This window comes from Anomaloglossus baeobatrachus, chromosome 5 (assembly GCF_048569485.1).
Source record: "Anomaloglossus baeobatrachus isolate aAnoBae1 chromosome 5, aAnoBae1.hap1, whole genome shotgun sequence".
Taxonomy (NCBI): Eukaryota; Metazoa; Chordata; class Amphibia; order Anura; family Aromobatidae; genus Anomaloglossus; species Anomaloglossus baeobatrachus.
In genome coordinates, this window is record NC_134357.1 from 505,188,774 (window position 1) to 505,210,068 (window position 21,295).

Genomic DNA, 21,295 nt, shown 5'->3' on the forward strand with positions numbered 1-21,295 from the left:
ATCTTCACCACAGCATGCAGCCCCAACACGAGTAACATCTTCACCACAGCACGCAGCCCCAACACGAGTAACATCTTCACCACAGCACGCAGCCCCAACACGAGTAACATCTTCACCACAGCATGCAGCCCCAACACGAGTAACATCTTCACCACAGCATGCAGCCCCAACACGAGTAACATCTTCACCACAGCACGCAGCCCCAACACGAGTAACATCTTCACCACAGCACGCAGCCACAACACGAGTAACATCTTCACCACAGCGTGCAGCCCCAACACGAGTAACATCTTCACCACAGCGTGCAGCCCCAACACGAGTAACATCTTCACCACAGCACGCAGCCCCAACACGAGAAACATCTTCACCACAGCACGCAGCCACAACACGAGTAACATCTCCACCACTGCATGCAGCCCCAACACGAGTAACATCTTCACCACAGCATGCAGCCCCAACACGAGTAACATCTTCACCACAGCACGCAGCCACAACACGAGTAACATCTTCACCACAGCGTGTAGCCCCAACACGAGTAACATCTTCACCACAGCACGCAGCCCCAACACGAGTAACATCTTCACCACAGCATGCAGCCCCAATGCGAGTAACATCTTCACCACAGCATGCAGCCCCAACACGAGTAACATCTTCACCACAGCGTGCAGCCCCAACACGAGTAACATCTCCACCACAGCACACAGCCCCAACACGAGTAACATCTTCATCACAGCACACAGCCCCAACACGAGTAACATCTTCACCACAGCACGCAGCCCCAACACGAGTAACATCTCCACCACTGCATGCAGCCCCAACACAAGTAACATCTTCACCACAGCACGCAGCCCCAACACGAGTAACATCTTCACCACAGCATGCAGCCCCAACGCGAGTAACATCTCAACCACAGCAAACAGCCCCAATACAAGTAACATCTTCACCACAGCACGCAGCCCCAACACGAGTAACATCTTCACCACAGCACGCAGCCCCAACACGAGTAACATCTTCACCACAGCGTGCAGCCCCAACACGAGTAACATCTTCACCACAGCACGCAGCCCCAACACGAGTAACATCTCCACCACTGTATGCAGCCCCAACACAAGTAACATCTTCACCACAGCACGCAGCCCCAACACGAGTAACATCTTCACCACAGCACGCAGCCACAACACGAGTAACATCTCCACCACTGCATGCAGCCCCAACACGAGTAACATCTTCACCACAGCATGCAGCCCCAACACGAGTAACATCTTCACCACAGCACGCAGCCCCAACACAAGTAACATCTTCACCACAGCGTGCAGCCCCAACACGAGTAACATCCCCACCACTGCATGCAGCCCCAACACAAGTAATATCTTCACCAAAGCACGCAGCCCCAACGCGAGTAACATCTTCACCACAGCATGCAGCCCCAACACGAGTAACATCTCCACCACAGCATGCAGCCCCAACGCGAGTAACATCTTCACCACAGCATGCAGCCCCAACATGAGTAACATCTTCACCACAGCACGCAGCCCCAACACGAGTAACATCTTCACCACAGCACGCAGCCCCAACACGAGTAACATCTTCACCACAGCACGCAGCCCCAACACGAGTAACATCTCCACCACAGCATGCAGCCCCAACACGAGTAACATCTTCACCACAGCATGCAGCCCCAACACGAGTAACATCTTCACCACAGCACGCAGCCCCAACACGAGTAACATCTCCACCACAGCATGCAGCCCCAACACGAGTAACATCTTCACCACAGCACGCAGCCCCAACACAAGTAACATCTTCACCACAGCGTGCAGCCCCAACACGAGTAACATCTTCACCACAGCACGCAGCCCCAACACGAGTAACATCTTCACCAAAGCACGCAGCCCCAACACAAGTAACATCTTCACCAAAGCACGCAGCCCCAACGCGAGTAACATCTCCACCACAGCATGCAGCCCCAACACGAGTAACATCTTCACCACAGCACACAGACCCAACACGAGTAACATCTTCACCACAGCACACAGCCCTCCCAACATAGCATCATGCAACTCCCTTACAGCATGCAAAATCATTCATTCCCTGTTCAACTCCCCTAATACACAGCCCCATACAAGTAGCAGCAGCTCCTTCCATATTGAGCCCTTCAACATGCAGCCCCCATGTAGGAACATCCACTTATGTGTGCCCCCAAACACCAAACATCACCTCAGATCACTCACACTAGTCCTGTGTGTAAAAAGAACATCGCTTCATTCTCAGCCCCTCAGTGTAATGTCCACAGCCTCATCTCCAGCAGCTAAGCTACATCACAACACTGCGCAGTGTTCTGTTGTTTTTTTTGTTTGTTTTTATAGTAAAATAACAGTACAGTACACACATCTGCTGGAGGAGGCCCCTCCCCTTCCGGTGACATCATCCCATCACATGGGCATGAAGTCAGCAAAGGTCCTTTAACCCACTTGGATTTAGCCTCCACTTTTTCCTTTGTAGGAAGCGCCCCCATGCAAAATAGAAGCTGGAGGAGAAGTCTGCACTGAAGACCGGTAATGAGGGGCCGGGGACGGAGCTATAATGGGAGCAGGGGCTGCAATTGCCCTGGCCCTGGAGCATATGGGACCAAAAGATCCCTTTAACCGATATGAGTCAGTATCAGTACTACTAAACACCTGCAATTATTGGGGGTCACATTAGAGTTCATGCTTTGAGGCTCTTGAGCTTCAATTACGCCACTTGGAGCTGGGGATGGAGGGCACAAGAGTCAGTGCTGGGGCTAAAAGACTGGGGATCTCTGCACATAGGAAACACCGGAGAAGGGAGAATTATACTGGAAAAAGGCATTAGATCCTTTCTCCTCTTGATTGGGTCACATCTCTCCTGACGCCGCTCGCTGCTCTGTTACTGTACAGTCTCCATTATGGCCGTCGCCCGCTCCATGTTGTCACTATCAGGAGATATTAATGTTCTATCATTATCTGTTAGGCTATGTGCAGACGTTGCGTATTTGCATGCAGTTACGCTGCGATCTGCACCGCAGCGTAACTGCATGCGTCCTGTGTCCCCAGCATAATCTATGAAGATTATGCAGGAGACGTTCGCACGTGGCGTATTAGAGCGCAGCGCTTCGGCTGCTGCCCGAAGCGTGCGTTCTAAGAAGTGACATGTCACTTATTCTGTGCGCTCTGCATGCATCCCCCACTCTGTCTATGGGAGGGGCTGCACTCAGAGCGCATGAAATCAGCTTTTTATTTTTCATTACGGACTCTTTCTGCAGCGATTTGAAGCGCACGTGTCCTGTTCAAATCACTGCAGAAATTTCTGCAGGGACAGAACGCTACGTGCGCACATAGCCTTACTCACGGCCCCGGTTCTGCCGTCCCGATCTCTGTGGATGTTCTTGAACTTTATAACTGTATGTCTTTTTTTTAACAAATAAATAATAACAAATCAGATATTTTAGATTTTTTCTTTTAGATTTCTTCTGTGTCTTTGGGACTGGATAGGAGATATTCTGTGATAAATCTCTGTGTGACTATAGTATATTGTGTGTTATACCGGGGGCAGGACGGGGCCAGGACTGGATGTAGTGATCATGTGAAGCCGGTAACAGCTCCGGAGATTTCTTACATGGGATCTTTCTGATGTTACATCGTCATCTTCTCCCCCATTCAGGTCCCTACAATATCGGATCCTCTCAGATCTTCTATATAAGAGAATTTTCCTGATTGACCCATCAAGGATGAATAGGGACAGGGACAAGATGGTGGAGAGGATATTACACCTCACCCTAGAGATCCTCTTCCGGATTACTGGAGAGGTGAGAGATTCTGATGACGTCACATTACATCATTCTTATCTATGGGAATAACAGATGGACAGAACTGGAGAGGTGAGGACTCTGCAAATGTCTGTAGTGAGATTTATTAATGTGTCTCTCCATATCCAGGATTACACAGTAGTGAAGAAGACCTCTAGTGAGCGCTGTCAGGACCCTGTGTCTGAGGGATGGGGAAGACCCCTGAGCCCAATCATGGAGCCTCCACCTCACCCCCTGATACATGAGGACATCAATGACCAGAAGATCCTAGAACTCACCTACAAGATGATTGAGCTACTGACTGGAGAGGTGACACTGCTGGGAATGCTGGGACATTATACAGTAACGCTATGAAGGGATCGGGGGATGACGGTATCATTGTATGTGTCAGGCTCCTATAAGGTGTCAGGATGTCGCCGTCTATTTCTCCATGGAGGAGTGGGAGTATTTAGAAGGACACAAAGATCTGTACAAGGAGGTCATGATGGAGGATCCCCAGCCCCTCACATCACCAGGTAATAGACAGGACTAATACACACGGCTTATAATTATCTGTATGTAAAGAATGAATTCAGTCCCTGTATGTGTTTCCTCCAGTTCTATCGAGTGAGAGGACAACACCAGAGAGATGTCCCCGTCCTCTTCTTCCACAGGACTGTAAACAAGAAGATCCCGATGTTCCTCAAGATAATCAGGTAAATAGAGAGAAGGTCTCATGAAATCTCCCTATGATGTGTAGACGGCTGTGAAGGTCTTGTGTTCAGTCTTGTTATTTCCACCAGTATTATACACTGAATGGGCACTAATTAGAGACACTTTTCACTCTCCCATCTGACATTTATTAGACACATGCCCGCAGAGTGCAGCATAAATCGGAGAGATCAGTTTTCAAAATGGGAAGATTGAACAATCTCCATTACTTCATATACTGTCACTGTCGCAGCTCGAGTATTTTAAAAATTACCGACCTCATGTGGTTCTTACATGTAATGATATGAAGAGTATACTGAGAATGGTGCAATCAAGGAAAAATATCCAGTGATATTAGATCCCCTGAATGTAAGCAGCGTATCAAGGAAAATGTCAGCATTAGTTTTGAGAACATGTTGAGCTGAATACTGTGCTAGAGCTCAACTAATGTCACAATTCCTTAAGGGCTCCTTCACACTTCCATATAAAATACGAACGTGTGTACATGTGTGCATTCTACCTGTGACATCCAGATAGCACACAGACAGCATAAACTTATATACTTACCTGTCCCCGGCGCTGCTGTTTTTTCCGAGTCCGTGGTGAGTGCAGAGAATATGCAATGAGCATAATGAGCGGGCCAGGAAGCAACAGCAGAGACAGCAGCGCCGGAGACCTGTGTTTTCTCCGGTACGTGTCACACGGATCAAATCAGTGTGTGGGTCCGTGCGACACCCATGTTGCTGGGAGAAAACGGACATGTCGCTGTGTGGAGCACACAGAAACGCGTGTGCGCCACATGGACACACGGTTTGTGTGAAAACACGGACTTGTGCACAACCCTATTGATTTTAATGGATCTACATGTGTCCGAGTCTTTGGTGCATGTGAATACGTATGTCACACGTACCGTAGACACGATGTCTGAAGTAGGGCTTACACAGATGGGCTATAGCAGCAGACAACCAGTTCCAGGGTCATTGCTGATTAATGGAAACAGAAAGGAAAAAAAATGTTTGTCAAAAGAGAACAAAAATGATATCACTGAGCAATGAAAAAGATTGAATCTAATCTGATAATGGAAGGGTCAGAAATTGGCACAAGCAGCAGAAATCCTTGTTCCTTTTCTCTCATGGGTCAACAGTCCAAGGTGTGGAGAATATTTTTAGCCATATTCAGGATTTTCCGATTCCTATGGATGGATGTTTGGACCCACGATTTCAGTCTATGTTCTGAAGATAAACTGAATTTTACAGATTGATACATATATAATGTGTATAGGGAGAGAGACAAGGAAAATAACTGTGCCTCAATTGCAACAATGAGCAGTAGATGGTACCACAACCTCACTCTACAGAGCCCCACATAGGAAATGTGCACTACAAGTACAGTATATTGTATATAAAGTGAATCACCTAGAAACATCTCCCAAGACCCCCCAACTGCAGGGCTGACTCTCTGTAACTCCCCCCTGCCCAGCTGCATAGCTCATCTGTTAGGGCCAGGTGGACGGGCAGACCCAGGAGGTGGATCCACTGGGCTGAACACCTCACCGAAGGCAAGGTGCCCGGTAGCCGGAGCACTACGGGTAGCAGGACAGTCTGTTCAGAGGAGTGGAGTGTAGAAGTCCCTGGGACCACGGAGTCACTGAAGGTAGTCCGGGTGACGGAGCTCAGGTTCGGAGGCCGAGATGACGTCAGGCAGAGTCCGGAACCGATGGAGCGAGAAGACGGGTCACCACAGGGATCGGAGATGGTATGAACTGACGGGATGGCAGACAGTCACCGTTCGGGGTTTGGGTATCGTCAGGACCGGTTGGCGAGGCAGGAGCGGCTCTACGAGAGAGATAGGTAAGTATACCACAAGACACAAGGAGACCTGACTCCTAGCTTAGCAAAACACGAAGAACAGGCCCAGTGATGACGCTGTCTTGAACTGTAGCCCCCAAATATGCCCGCTTATCTAACCCATAGATGTTAATAACTCAAGTCCTGTACAAACCCATTTTGCAGTCACATTCTATCTCTATCCCAGAAACAGGTGTTTGATAAGTACGAATCTATAAACTTTCTTTCATCCCTGCCATGAGAAGAACATCTCTTACAAACACATTTTGCTATAACTTTTAACTGTTCATTTTCCAGTATCTCTTGCAGCATCACAAGTAAAGCTTTAGTCACACAGCACTTCTCTCCAGGGGGTGTCAGTATCTTCCATTTCTTTACACCAGGAACATGACATTAGTTTTTATTGCTTCTCCAGGCTTCACACTCCTCACATCTTAATCATATAAAGCAGGGGTCTCAAACTCATCTGGGAAAAATAAAATTTGGAGAGGGCGCATTCTTTGCAGGACAAAGTGAAATTTTTTGTGATTTCATTTTTTCTTCTCTATGCACCTTTTGGATCACGTTTTTTGAACAATTTTCTCTTGTTTATAACAAAAGTGCACTTGTTTGTGTGTGTGTGTATATATATATATATATATATATATATATATATATATATATTTCATAATTTATTTTGATTTTTTTTTTTTACTTTTTATCCCCTTCTTGTAAGTAATACAGTTGTACAATTTGCACCATATAGTAATTTTGGCCATCTTGTCCCCATCCTGTAGTATTGTGCCCCATCCTGGTGTCCATCCTTTAGTAATGTACCCATCCTATAGCATTGTGCCCCATCCTTGTCCCCATGTAGTAATGTGCCCTATCCTTATGCCCTGTAGTAATGTACCCCATCCTTGTGCCCATCCTTTAGTAATATTCCTCATCATGGTCCCCTAATATGCCGTTCTTCACATATACACAAAACAAATCTCACTTGTTCTCCATTCCCTCGGTGCCCACTTACCTGCTTCTTGTGGCCCGCAGACCCATGACTCAGACGCAGCTCTATGCCAGGGGGCAGCACTGTCAGCGATTTACTTCAGTTGAATAATTTTTGCCCATCCTGTAGTAATGCGCCCGATCCTTGTGCCCTGTAGTAATGTGCCCCATCCTTGTCCCCATCCTGTAGTAATGTGCCCCATCCTTGTTCCCATCTTGTAGTAATGTGCCCATCCTATAGTACTGTGCCCCATCCTTGTGCCCATCCTGAAGAATTGTGCCCCATCCCTTTGCCCATCATGTGGTAATGTGCCCCATCATTGTGGCCATCCCAAAGTATTGTGCCTCACCCTTGTGCCCATTCTTGTGCCCATCCTGTAGTAATGTCTATCCTTTTGTCCATGCTGTAGTAATGTGCCCATCCTTGTCCCCATCTTGTAGTAGTGTGCCCATCCTGTAGTATTGTGCTACATCCATCTGCCCATCCTGTTGTATTGTGCCCCATCCTTGTGCCTATCCTGAAGAATTGTGCCCCATCTTTGTACTCAGAGGCAAGCAGCTGACGTTACATATCGGCAGCTTCTATTGGTATAGTGCAGAGATCCACTTCACAGTGCCGTAAAAGTTTCAACTGTAGTAAATTGCTGATGGCGCCGGCCCATTGCACCGGCTGCAATCGTCACGGGGTCTATGGGTCTGCGAGGCCGCAAGTGTGAGACCCCTGATATAAAGCATCTCTGGATAGAGGTAGATGAGGTTGTTCAGAGAATGCCAGCTCCTTCATCTGATTTGCGTCAATTGCAAGAATCTATCCTGTTGGCAGTGACCAGTATTCCTGGGGAACAATCTCAACACCTTTGTGGAATCTAACTGGATGAATAACTGTAGTTCTGATGGCCAATGGAGGCCCAATGTTCTACTAGATGGGTGTCTGTAATAATGTGGCCACTCAGTGTATGGTTTATACTTGGTGGAGATGACAGGATAAAGCTGATCATAACCATTAGATATTGTCTGGATCTTCTCAAAATTTTCTGGTTAGACACCAGGTTGGATTTTGTTTGCTCTTTGTTGTTTCGCTAAATCATGTCACCAAACTACTTTATCTGTCTGTGACTTTTACAATATTATTTTCAGGGGGAAGATCTGACCCATATTAATACTACAGAGACATATGTGAGGGGTGATGAGCGGTGTAAAGAGGAGATTCCTACAGATAACCGCACAGGTGAGTAGTGACCACTAAATGCAGAGACGTCACCAGTTCTACTCAGTCACTGGCTTCTAGAATTATTATAACTAGATGTTCAATATTTTCTTTTTTTGGGTGTGTTCACATGGAACTTTTTATGTGGATTTTATGCTTTAAGATTTAGGGGCTGATTCATTAATACTTAATAAATGTCCCACATGTCTACTTTACATCAGCACAATTTTTGAAACATAATTGTTTTTGTTAGGAGGTTACAAGGGTTAAAAGTTCATCAGTAATTTCCCGGTTTTCCAACAAAACTTACAAAACCGTTTTTTTTAGGGACCACATCACATTTGAAGTGACTTTGAAAGGCCTAGGTGACAGAAAATACCCAAAAGTGACACCATTTTTTTTTTTTTTTTTCAAAACCTTTTTTATTGATTTTCAATTATATAAAACCGTTACAAAATAATTCTGATTACAAAATGGGTTCATTCAACTGACAAGTTATGACATAGAAATGAGTAATATTCCAGCTTGGGAGTCCCTAAAGTTCTTCAGTTGAAAATGATGCATAGCAAATTAGAGCAAAAGATTCTACCTAAAACACTTGTAACACAAAACCTTAAAACCCTTTGTCATTCTTTAGTATTTTGAGTGCCAATGTCGTATCTTAAGTCTTCCTTAACGTCTCATCTCCCCCTCCGTCCTGGGTCTCCACTATGTGAACCTCAATATCCCCAAGCTATCCTGGATTTCATTCAGAAGGTACCACTCAGTTTGCATGAAAGGTGTCACCAAAGTATTTATTTCTCCCCGCGTGAAATGGATTCTATAAAGTTTGTCCACCTCCCAAAAAAATTGTCTGTCTTCTTGTCCTTATCCCTTTCCGCCTCTAGTTTCTCCAATCTCAGAAGGTTGTGTAAGTCGTCGATAACCTCCTTAGTAGATGGAGCCTCCCTATGTATCCAATGTCTTAAGATGCACCGTTTAGCTATCATGGCTAGGTCATGAATGATTGCAAATGTCCTTTTGTCCTGGATATTTGGCCCCCCTCTAACTCCTCCTTCAAAGACATGGAAAATTCACACCATTACCTCTAATTTACAAAATATTCCCCATGTTGATTGGGCCAAAATTCTGACTTGATTCCAGAACTTTTGAATTACCTTACATTCCCATAACCCATGTAACATGTCCGTTTTCTCTTTTTGACATTTGGGACACCGCGCCTCTCTTCCCGGAATGTTATGGGCCACAATAGCCCTATGTAGTATCCTGAACTGAGTGTCTCTCCATCCCTCGTTGATGACGTGCTTTCGCATTTGAACCCATCCTTTCAATATGCTTCCTTTCACTTCTTGTCCTTTCAGTTGTTTTCCCCATGCTGTAAGGGTGCGACTATCCTCCCAAGATATGAGCACTCCCCTAAATGTTCGATAAATTTGGGAGACATTTACATTTGTTGCATCACATTCCAGGAGCTCATCAATCAGACTTTCTTTGTCGCTCCATTGGGAGACCCAGACAATTGACAATTGGGTGTATAGCTTCTGCCTCCGGAGGCCACACAAAGTATTACACTTTAAAAAGTGTAACCCCTCCCCTCTGCTATACACCCTCCCGTGCATCACGGGCTCATCAGTTTTATGCTTTGTGTTGAAGGAGGCACACATGCACACAATGCTCCACATTTTAGTCAGCAGCAGCTGCTGATTATATCGGATGGAAGAAAAGAGGGCCCCTAACAGGGCCCCCGGCATGCTCCCTTCTCACCCCACTGAGTCGGCGGTGCTGTTAAGGTTGAGGTACCCATTGCGGGTACACAGGCAGGAGCCACATGCCGTTTTCCTTCCCCATCCCTTAGGGGCTCTGGGGAAGTGGGATCCTAACCGGTCATCCAGCCACTGGGACCGGGCTCCCTCCGCAGCCCCTGGGGGAATCTGCCGGACAGGAGACGGAGTATCGTCAGGGACATGGCCCTGCATCTACAGGTACTCTGTGTCCCCGTTGGGACGGTGCATGAAGCACCTTGGCCTCAGACGCAGCTGCGACTGCGGTGTGGATTTTTTGTCTGGGACTACCGCGCCGACCGTGCCTGTTTGTCGGCCGCGGTTTTTTACTTTAGTCCCCGGCTTTTGCGGCCTAGTGGGTTAAACTCCCGCCCCTGAGCCTGCCAGTCAGGGAGAAAGGCGGGACGGTCGGTATGATGCCGACAGTGAGGGCTGGAGCACACTTCGCTGTCCTCCGCCCCCCTCACTGATCACTATGGGCCACCAGATTCCCGCACTTTTGCGGTTCCGCCCACGGCTCTCTCCTCCCCTCGGAACGCCGGCAGCCATTGTTATAATTCTGCCGGTGGAGGATCTCAGAATCTGCTCCACTGCTCTGGGAGAGGGGGATCCTAACCGGTCGCCATGCACTGGGACCGGGCTCCATCCGCAGCCCCTGGGGGATTCTGACGGACAGGAGACTGGACATCATCAGGGACAGAGCCCTGCATCATAAGGTACTCTGTGTCCCCTGAGGGACGGTGCATGCAGCATCTGTGTTACAAATGCCGCAGCGGTTGCTGAGTGGTTTGTGAGACTGGGACTACCGCGCCGACCGCGCCATGTTTGTCGGCCGCGTTTTTAAATTTAGTCCCCGGCTCTTGCGGCCTAGTACCATATACCCGTTCTCGGGCCTGCCAGTCAGGGGTAACGACGGGACGGCCGACTGGACGTCGGCAGGGAGGGCAGGAGCATACGTTGGTATCCTCCTTCCCCCTCACTGAGCACTGTGGGGCACCAGTTTTCAGGTGCTGACCCCCCTTGGTGCCGCAGTGTATATATATATGTTTATTTATATGGTATATGATCTCACTGTTCGGCAGCATTATTTGCTTTTGGCTGTATACCCTCACTGATTACTCTGCGGACGACATGCTGTTGTCTGCTCTTAAAGAATAAGGGTGCCAAGGCACTGGCTTATTTTACAACCTGTACCTCTTGTGCGGCTATATTACAGGCAGGGTCCACATACCCTCATTGTGTACAATGCTTGGCCCCGAGGGCACTCACTCAGCCGGAGCCTCCGGCACTGGTGGGACCCTCGGCCAGGTGGTACCGCCGGTTTCCACTGCACAGATGACAGGGACAGAGTTTGCATGTTGGAATCAGCAAATCTCTGAGTAGCTTTCACATTCCAGGACTCAGTCTATGGACAGAGGGTCTGCTAAGATACTGGAAGCCTTGCAGTCCAGACCGATAACACAGGGCCAGGGAGCTGTGAGTTCATCGCTCCCGGGTCCCTCTGGGTCGGTACAACAAGGGGCTCCTGGGGTAACACCCAGATCCCATGGTGAGAACTCCGTCACGGACCGCGGCCTCTGATAGGCTAAGCGGGCCCGCTGGGAACCTTCCCCGACTTCATCAGGAGTGCGTGTTTCGATCACTCTAACTCCAGAGGGGCCGTCCAGAAGCACAGAACTTTACGGACAAGCGCTTACTAAGCGCCTTATTGACACGCGTTACCCTTTTCCCCCCTGACGTTGTTAAGGGTTGGGCTCAGTGTCACAGGGTGGATTCTCCAGTCTCTAGGCTGGCGGCTAGATCCGTAGTATTAGTGGCAGATGCCATCTCTCACGAATGCCACTGACAGGGAAATAAAGCTTATGATGAAATCCATCTATGAAGCCATAGTCGCATCTTTTGCTCCAGCCTTCGCAGCCGTGAGGGCACTCCAAGCTATCTCAGCTTCTCTGGCTGAGATTATTGCGGTTGCACATACCACTGCCCCGCAGGTTGTGTCCTTCACTTCTCAGGCGTAGGTTTTTTCGTTCTACGCCATGAACGCCGTTCCTGGACTCTGCGAGCCGTACAGCGGTAGCATCCACCAATTCGGTGGCAGTCTGAAGGGCCATGTGGCTACGTGAATGGAAGGCAGGCTCTGCTTCCAAGAAGTTCTTAACCGGTTTGCCATTTTCTGGCGACCGTTTGTTTGGCGAGCAATTGGATGAAGTTCCTAGACAGTCCAAGGGAAAGGTCTCGTCCTTGCCCCAGTCCAAAGGTTTCGGTCATTTCGGTCCTCAGCAAAGTTCCGTTCCTCCACGTCCAACAGGTCAGAGGAGGGCTAGAGGAACTCTTCTGCATGGCGGTCTAAGTCACAAGGCGGCTTCCTCATGACTTCGGCCTCACCAAGACCGCGTCCTCGGTCGGTGGCAGGCTCTCCCGCTTTTGCGACGCCTGGTGGCCACATGTCCAAGACCGATGGGTGAGAGACATTCTGTCTCACGGTTACAGGATAGAGCTCTGCTCTCGTCCTCCGACTCGTTTCTTCAAAACATCTCCGCCCCCCGAGCGAGCCGATGCACTTTTTCAGGCGGTGAACACTCTGAAGCCTCGATGTCACAAGGAGACTTCCTAGCATCAATTGACATCAAGGATGCTTATCTCCATGTGCCGATCGCACCCGAGCTTCAACGCTTTCTGCGTTTCGCCATCAGGGACGAACACTTCAGTTCGTGGCACTGCCATTCGGCCTGGCGACAGCCCCACGGGTCTTCACCAAGGTCATGGCAGCAGTGGTGGCGGTCCTACACTCTCAGGGCCACTCGGTGATCACTTACCTAGACGATCTTCTAGTCAAGACACCCTCCTGGGTGGCATGTCAACACAACCTGACCATTGCTCTGGAGACTCTCCAGGGGTTCGGGTGGATCATCAAATTTCCAAGGTCAAAACTGACACCGACCCAATCACTGACTTGCCTCGGGATGGAGTTTCATACTCTCTCAGCGATAGTGAAGCTTCCGCTGCATAGTCAGCGTTCACTACAGACAGGGGTGCAATCTCTCCTTCGGGCCCAGTCACCCCTTGAGGCCCCTAATGCACTTTCTAAGGATGATGGTGGCAGCAAGGGAGGCAGTTCCCTTGCGCAGTTTCGTCTGCGTCCGATTCTATCGGACACCGCAAATGGGACAGGAGGTCGACGTCCCTAGACAAGAACGTCTCTCTTTCCCTTGCAGCAAAACCTCTCTTCAGTGGTGTCTTCTTTCCACTTCCTGGGCGAAGGAAAAATCCTTCCGGCCCCCAGCTGAGGCTGTGGTCACGACGGACGCGAGTCTGTCAGGGTGGGGAGCGGTCTTCCTCCACCACTCGGCTCAGGGAACCTGGACTCCGACAGAGTCCTCCCTTCAGATCAATGTTCTGGAGATAAGAGCAGTGGATCTAGCCCTAAAGGTGTTCCAGCGGTGGCTGGAGGGCAGGCAGATCCGAATTCAGTCGGACAACGCCACGGCGGTTGCGTACATCAACCACCAGGGCGGCACACGCGCAGTCGTCAAGCCTTCCGAGCAGTTCGGCGGATTCGGCTGTGGGCGGAAGCCACAGCCTCCACCATCTCCGCAGTTCACATCCCGGGCGTAGAAAACTGGGAAGCAGATTTTCTCAGTCGCCAGGGCATGGACGCAGGGGAATGGTCTCTTCACCCGGACGTGTTCTAGAGATCTGTTGCCGCTGGGGAACGCCGGACGTCGATCTAATGGCGTCTCGGCACAACAACAAAGTTCCGGCATTCATGGCTCGGTCCAAGGATCACAGAGCTCTGGCGGCAGACGCGCTAGTTCACGACTGGTCGCAGTTTCGACTGCCTTATGTTTTTCCTCCTCTGGCACTACTGCCCAGAGTGTTACGCAAGATCAGGTCAGACTGTCGCCGCGCCATCCTCGTCGCTCCAGACTGGCCGAGGTGATCGTGGTACCCGGATCTGTGGCACCTCACGGTGGGTCAACCGTGGGCACTCCCAGACTGACCAGACTTGCTGCCTCAAGGGCCATATTTCCTTCGGAATTCTGCGGCTCTAAACCTGACTGTGTGGCCATTGAGTCCTGGCTCCTAGCGTCATCAGGGATATCTCCAGAGGTCATTGCCACCATGAGACAGGCCAGGAAACCAACGTCCGCCAAGATCTATCACAGGACTTGGAGGATCTTCTTATCCTGGTGCTCTGATCAGGGTTTTACTCCCTGGCCGTTTGCCTTGCCCACTTTTCTTTCTTCCTTCAATCCGGAATGGACAAGGGCTTGTCTCTCGGCTCTCTCAAGGGACAAGTATCGGCGCTTTCCGGTCCCACCTTACAAGCGTCCGTTAACACCCTCGGATCTTAACAGGGTGCTGACGACTCTTCAGAAGCCACTTTTTGAGCCGATGCGGGATCTCTCTATCTCGCCTTTCGCAAAGGGTGGCCTTCCTAGTGGCAGTCACATCACTCAGAAGAGTGTCTCAGCTGGCAGCGCTGTCATGCAAAGCCCCCTTCCTGGTGTTTCACCAGGATAGGGTGGTTCTACGTCCGGTCCCGGACTTTCTCCCTAAGGTATCCCCGTTTCATCTCAATCAGGATATCGTCTTACCCTCTTTGGGTCCGCATCCAGTTCACCAATGTGAAAAGGATTTGCATTTATTAGATCTGGTGAGAGCACTCCGGCTCTACATTTCTCGCACGGCGCCCCTGCGCCGGTCTGATGCGCTCTTGTCCTTATCGCGGGCCAGAGTAAGGGATTTCAGGTTTTCAAGTCAACCTTGGCTCGGTGGATCAAGGAACCGATTCTTGAAGCCTACCGTTCTTTTAGGCTTCCGATTCCTGCAGGGCTGAAGGCCCATTCTACCAGAGCCGTCAGTGTCCTGGGCATTGCGACACCAGGCTACGGCTCGGCAGGTGTGTCAGGCGGCTACCTGGTCGAGTCTGCACACTCTCACGAAACACTATCAGGTGCATGCCGATGATTCGGCAGATGCCAGCCTAGGTAGGCGACTCCTTCAGGCGGCAGTTGCCCACCTGTAAGAGGGGGCCGTTTTTCGGCTCTTTTTATCGAGGTATTCTTTTACCCACCCAGGGATTGCTTTTGGACATCCCAATTGTCTGGGTCTCCCAATGGAGCGACAAAGAAGAAGGGAATTTTGTTTACTTACCGTAAATTCCTTTTCTTCTAGCTCCTATTGGGAGACCCAGCACCTGCCCCTGTTCCCTTCGGGCTGTTGTTCTTTTGTGTACACATGTTGTTCATGTTGAATTGTTCTTTTGGTTCATGGTTTCAGTTCTCCGAACATCCTTCGGATTGAATTTACCTTAGACCAATTTATAAGTTTCCTCCTTCCTGCTTTGGCACCAAAACTGATGAGCCCGTGATGCACGGGAGGGTGTATAGCAGAGGGGAGGGGTTACACTTTTTAAAGTGTAATACTTTGTGTGGCCTCCGGAGGCAGAAGCTATACACCCAATTGTCAATTGTCTGGGTCTCCCAATAGGAGCTAGAAGAAAAGGAATTTACGGTAAGTAAACAAAATTCCCTTCTTTGTTCAATTCTCTTCCAACCTCTCCAAGATCCCCAATCACTCCATACTTTAATTGCTCGTACTGAATGATATGAAAGTTATTGAGGTCGTATTTGTCGAGTACTTCCCGACCTGTCATCCACCCTCTCTCTTCCACATTCATAACATCCTTCATTCTCTGGATACCCTTCTCTTTCCAACTAATAAATATCTTGTTATCTCGCCCCTGGGGGAAGCTTGGGGCTGCCCAGGGATTTAAATATTTAGACACCTTCCACGCAAGTCACAACTTCCTTCTTACCAGTTTCCAGGTCAACATGGTATCCCGAAATATCATTGAATTTTTTATATGGCCTTCAACCCCAGACAATGAGGAGTGGAGAATAGACGTCAGATCCCATGGTGCTGCGTATTTATTTTCCAAACCATAATCTGAGTGTCTACTTGTTCCTCTTAGCCAATCAATCACATGTCTCATAATGCACACGAGGTTGTAACCCCTAACATCTGGGAAACTGAGTCCCCCCTCCTCCACTGACTTTATCAGCGTACGTAGCTTTATTCTAGGTTTCTTCCCCCTCCATACAAAATCTGCATACGCTGAGTTGAGTCTTGACTTCTTTTAGTTTCAACAATAGCGGAATCGTCTGGAAGGGATACAACAACCTAGGAAAGCTCATCATTTTTACTAGGTGGCATCTTGCCAGAAGTGGTAAGGGCAGACCCCTCCACCCCCTTAGTTGGGTTATGATTTTTTTAATCAGCGGGTCATAGTTCAATTTATAAATTGCTTCCACCGATCTTCCTATATGCACTCCCAAGTACTTGATTGATATCTGTGCTATAGGTATCCCACATAGACAACCATCTCTCAAGCTTCTACCTGTTATCCCTTGAGATCCCCTTAAAAACAAGATCTCACCCTTTTTTTTGTTTAACTTAAAGCCTGAGAGTGAACCAAATTTTTCAATCATGGCAAGAGTCTGTGGCAAATCCGTGTTAGGCTAAGTTCACATTTCCGCTAAAATCTATCAGTCACAATCCGCTGCTCTTGTAAACAACGGAATCCGTTTAGCGGATTCCGCTGCTCCCATAGACTTGTATGAGCAGCGGATTGTGACTGATGATGCTGCGTTGCACCCTCCGCCCGACTGATCAGTCGTGGAACGACTGACCGCCGGGCGGGTGGAACGCAGCATGTAACGTTTTTTGAGCAGCGAGATCCGTCGGATTTCGCTGCGCATGCTCTCTGGCTCCCTGCACACGTCACCAGCTTTGGTTGGTTACCCGATATTTACCCTGGTTACGGTGCAAGGAGCCAGCGCTAAGCGGTGTAGGCCCGTAACCAAGGTAAATATCGGGTAACCAAGGTAAACATCGGGTGCTTTGCTGTTACCCGATATTTAGGCTGGTTACGTGTGCAGGGAGGCCGACACTTCCCCGCTCGGCCCCGCCCCCTCCCGCACTCCGCACATGTATGTACACACACACACCTGTCCCCAGCCATGCAGACAAGCACTGCCACTGACACCCTCGTCTGGCCCCGCCCCCTGCTCGGCTCCGCCCCCTCCCGCACTTTGCATGTGCACACACACACACACACACACACACACACACACACACACACACACATACATACATACATACATACATACATACATACATACATACATACATACATGCACATACACACACACACACTCACTCACAGATACACTCACCTGTCCCCAGCCATGCAGACCGCAGCACTTCCACTGACATCCTCAGCGCCTGGCCCCGCCCCCCGCTCGGCTCTGCCCCCGAACTCCGCCCCCCGCACACAACGGAATCCGACAAAGAATTCTGTTCTTTGTCATCCGTTGTACAGCGTTGAACAGCGCATCAGTCACATGCGTCAAGCGACGCATGTGACTGATACAAATCAACGGAAATGTGAACTTAGCCTTAGGATCCCCCATATATAATCTCACATCATCAGCAAAAAGTGCTGTTTTTATTTCTGTTCCTCTTATCCTAATCCCTTTGAAACTGTTTTGTTCTTGTAGTACTCCTTGATAGTGGCTCGATTGCCAAATTAAATAACAGGGGTGATAACGGGCAACCCTGTCTCGTCCCCCTCATCAGGGGGAACACATCCGACAGGAAGCCTGGGGTATGGACCCTAGCTCCCGAATTGGCGTATAAGCCCCTGATGTAGAGTCTCATTCTGCCTTCAATCCCTGTGGCCTCCATCACCTTGTCCAGCCATCTCCAATTGACATTGTCGAATGCTTTCTCAGCATCGAGTGTGACTAGAGCAGGTCTTGCCTCTCCCTCCGTGCGCCCCAATCTAACCGCGTCTACCACTAGGATCGTCTTTCTAATGTTAGTTACGGCATTTCTCCCTTTGATAAACCCTACCTGTTGGTCTGATATTATCCTGGGAAAAATAATGGCCAGTCTGTCAGCCATGATTTTAGACATTAGTTTCAGATCTTGATTGATGAGCGATATGGGTCTGTAACTGGAGGGGTCATCCAGATCTTTGGTTCCCTTAGGGAGTAATTTGATATACGCTATGTTGGCATTTCTAGGAATTTCTGCTCCTCCCAGGATTGCGTTAAAAACTGCAGTTAGATCCAGTGAGATCTAATAAAATTCGCTAATAAAACCGTCGGGTCCTGGTGCCTTATTGACGTTGAGCTTCCTGATTGCTCTTGTCACCTCCTCCACTGTTATGTCTTCATTTAAGGCTCCCCTGTCTTCCTCCGTCAAGCTTGGCATTTGGGCTTGTCTTAACCATTCTTCCTCATTAGGTGTGTGATTATTTCCTGTCCCGTATAACTTTCTATAGTAGTCCCCCAGCAACTTGTTGATAACCTTAGGGTATGTGGTTACCTCTCCCTCCTTTGTTTTCAGTTTAGAGATCACCGTTACTTTTCTACTACCTCTTGCCAGATTTGCCAGCATCCTTCCCGCCTTATTACCGAATCTATGAAGATCGGCTTCCTTGTGTGACCAGTATAATTGTTCCTTTTTTTTGGCCCACTCATCAAAGCCTCTCTTTGCCTCCAACCATTTGTCTTTTAGCGTGCTAGACCTATCTGCCAAGTACTTTAAATACGCTATCTGCACTACCTCGCTGTGATAGTTGTAATTCTCGTTGGTCTTCGTTTTAATCATTGCCGCATACCCCACCAAGCGTCCTCGCAGGACCGCTTTTGCCGTTTCCCAGTATAGCACTGGGGTCACCCTGTGTTCCTTGTTATCCTCTGCGAATTCCTCCCACCACTCTTTTAGTATCTTATGAAAATTATCTTGTCTGAGGAGGAACGACGGGAATCGCCAGATAATGTCTGACCCTCTCCTAAACTTTTCTCTGATGTCCACTCTCACCGGGCTATGGTCAGAGATCACCATGTTTTCAATCATACACTTTTGTACTCCATTCACAAGATCCCGGGACATCCATATCTGATCTATGCGTGACCAGCTATCATGCGGATGGGAGAAGTGTGTGAACTCTCTGTCGTGCGGATGAGTTAGTCTCCATATATCTTTCAGACCTACATCCTCCAATGTTACATCCCTGTTGACTGAACTCCTGTCCCCTGCACTAGTCTCCCCCTCCCTCCTCCCTCTGTCTTCAGCCGAGTCTGGAACTGTGTTGAAGTCTCACGCCACTATGATGTTAAGCTCCTCATCAGATAATATGATGGTCTTTATATTATCATGGCGATCTGTTGCGAGTTCGATCCATACACATTATAGATACTGAGTCTGCCAGCTGGGCTAATAATTGTTAAGTGTTGCCACCTCCCCTGATCATCCTCCTCATGTGCCACTACTTCATGACTTAGTTGCTTATTTATTAAAATCATGGTGCCCGCTTTCCTGCCTTGCGCTGCTGCCCCATAGACTGAGCCCACCCAGTGTTTCTTCATGCGGAAAAAGTCCTCCCTCCCCAAGTGTGTTTCATGCAGTAGGGCAATATCTGTTTTTAACCGCTTCAGGTGTCTTAGTATCATCGCCCTTTTGTTGGGTGATCTCAAGCCTTTAACGTTCCATGTTATTAATTGTACCATGATTGCCTAAATGACCTGGTCTTGCCATGTCCACCCCTTAGAGCCCCACCATTGGGGGAAACGAGACGACCTATCCTACGTTCACGCATAATTCCATTAGAATGACATTCCCTTCCTCACTTTTGTGAATGTAACATAAAACAGCATAGCAAAAACAAAAAACATATAACAATAGAACATGTCTTCCCTGTCAAAGACTTTCCGGCGCTTACCGCCATGTTGGTGACTTCCCCTTTTCCTAGCCAAAACATTGAGCTCCCTGGTCCCCCCCCCCATACAGTATATATTCTAATCTGTCCCCCGAAGAACATGAAACATCCTTGAGCATTATACCAGACTTAGTACAATATGTCACAAACTTTAGATATGCTAGAACCTTACTGATAGCCAAGCATCCGATTTAGTCCTGATATTGAGGGACCCTCACTCCGAATAAATCAGATCCGCTGGGCCTGTATCCGACGGTTATTCCTGGGAGAAAACAAGGAAGAGAAGTAGAGAAAAAAAAAAAAACACACCAGGAACACCAAAACAGATCAGCTCAAAAGTCAAAAGCCTTCTGTCCTCTCAGAGTGCTAGTCCCCGTGGCCTGTCCTGGGGCTGTGCCACTGAACTTGACTCCGACACCTGTCACCTCTAGCCTCCTCTGATGTTCGCCCCTTGGATTGTCCTGCATCTCTCCCCAGGCCTGTAGGGGATCCTCTTCCACCGGTGTCTCCTCCACTAGGTCCTCTCTCTTGTCTTTCCATCCGACTCTTATCTTGTTCTGACATGAGGATGTTTTCAGCTTCCTTATAGTCTTTTTATAATATGCAAACGAGCCATTGGGATTTCTAACTTTCAATATAGCTGGGTACAGCAACTGGCATTTTATCTTTTGTACAAAAATGTGCAGATTTTACTGAACTCCTTTCTCCTTTTGGAGACATCTGCAGAATAGTCCCCAAAGATTAGCAGTCTATTGCCTTGGTATTGTAGTGGTCGCTTCCGATCTCTGAAAGCCTTCAGAATTTCCTCTTTGTGTTTATAATCGAGGTACTTGACTATCACCTGTCTGGCTCTTGGTGAAAATTTGTTATTTGAATTTTGTCCTTCAGCTTTATTTGCCTCCTTTTGCCTCAGTGGACCCACTCTGTGGGCCCTTTCCACCCTAAATTTCGCCTTTATGCCTAGGGCCTGTAGTAGCTCCAGCTCACAGATGTTGTCCAACTGCCCCATTGATACCGATTCTGGCAGCCCCACTATGCGTAAGTTGTTGCGTCTCGATCTGTTTTCTAGATCTTACGCCTTGTCCCTCAGGTAGTCATTGGACTTCATTAAGGTTGCTATTTGCTCTTGCATGGTCAGTATTGCTTCCTCTGACTCGGATATTCTCT

General features: G+C 48.7%; 1 protein-coding gene across 1 annotated transcript in view; it reads left to right on the plus strand.

Annotated features, from left to right (window-relative positions):
- The first annotated feature begins 2,445 nt into the window (after positions 1 to 2,445).
- Positions 2,446 to 21,295, plus strand: part of LOC142312845 (uncharacterized) — a 124,869-nt gene continuing 106,019 nt past the window's right edge. The window contains exons 1-6 of the mRNA XM_075351832.1: positions 2,446 to 2,555; positions 3,682 to 3,826; positions 3,956 to 4,135; positions 4,218 to 4,341; positions 4,424 to 4,521; positions 8,485 to 8,575. Of these exons, the coding sequence (XP_075207947.1) occupies positions 3,749 to 3,826; positions 3,956 to 4,135; positions 4,218 to 4,341; positions 4,424 to 4,521; positions 8,485 to 8,575 (571 nt within the window). The 5' untranslated portion in view covers positions 2,446 to 2,555; positions 3,682 to 3,748. The remainder of the gene's footprint in view (positions 2,556 to 3,681; positions 3,827 to 3,955; positions 4,136 to 4,217; positions 4,342 to 4,423; positions 4,522 to 8,484; positions 8,576 to 21,295) is intronic.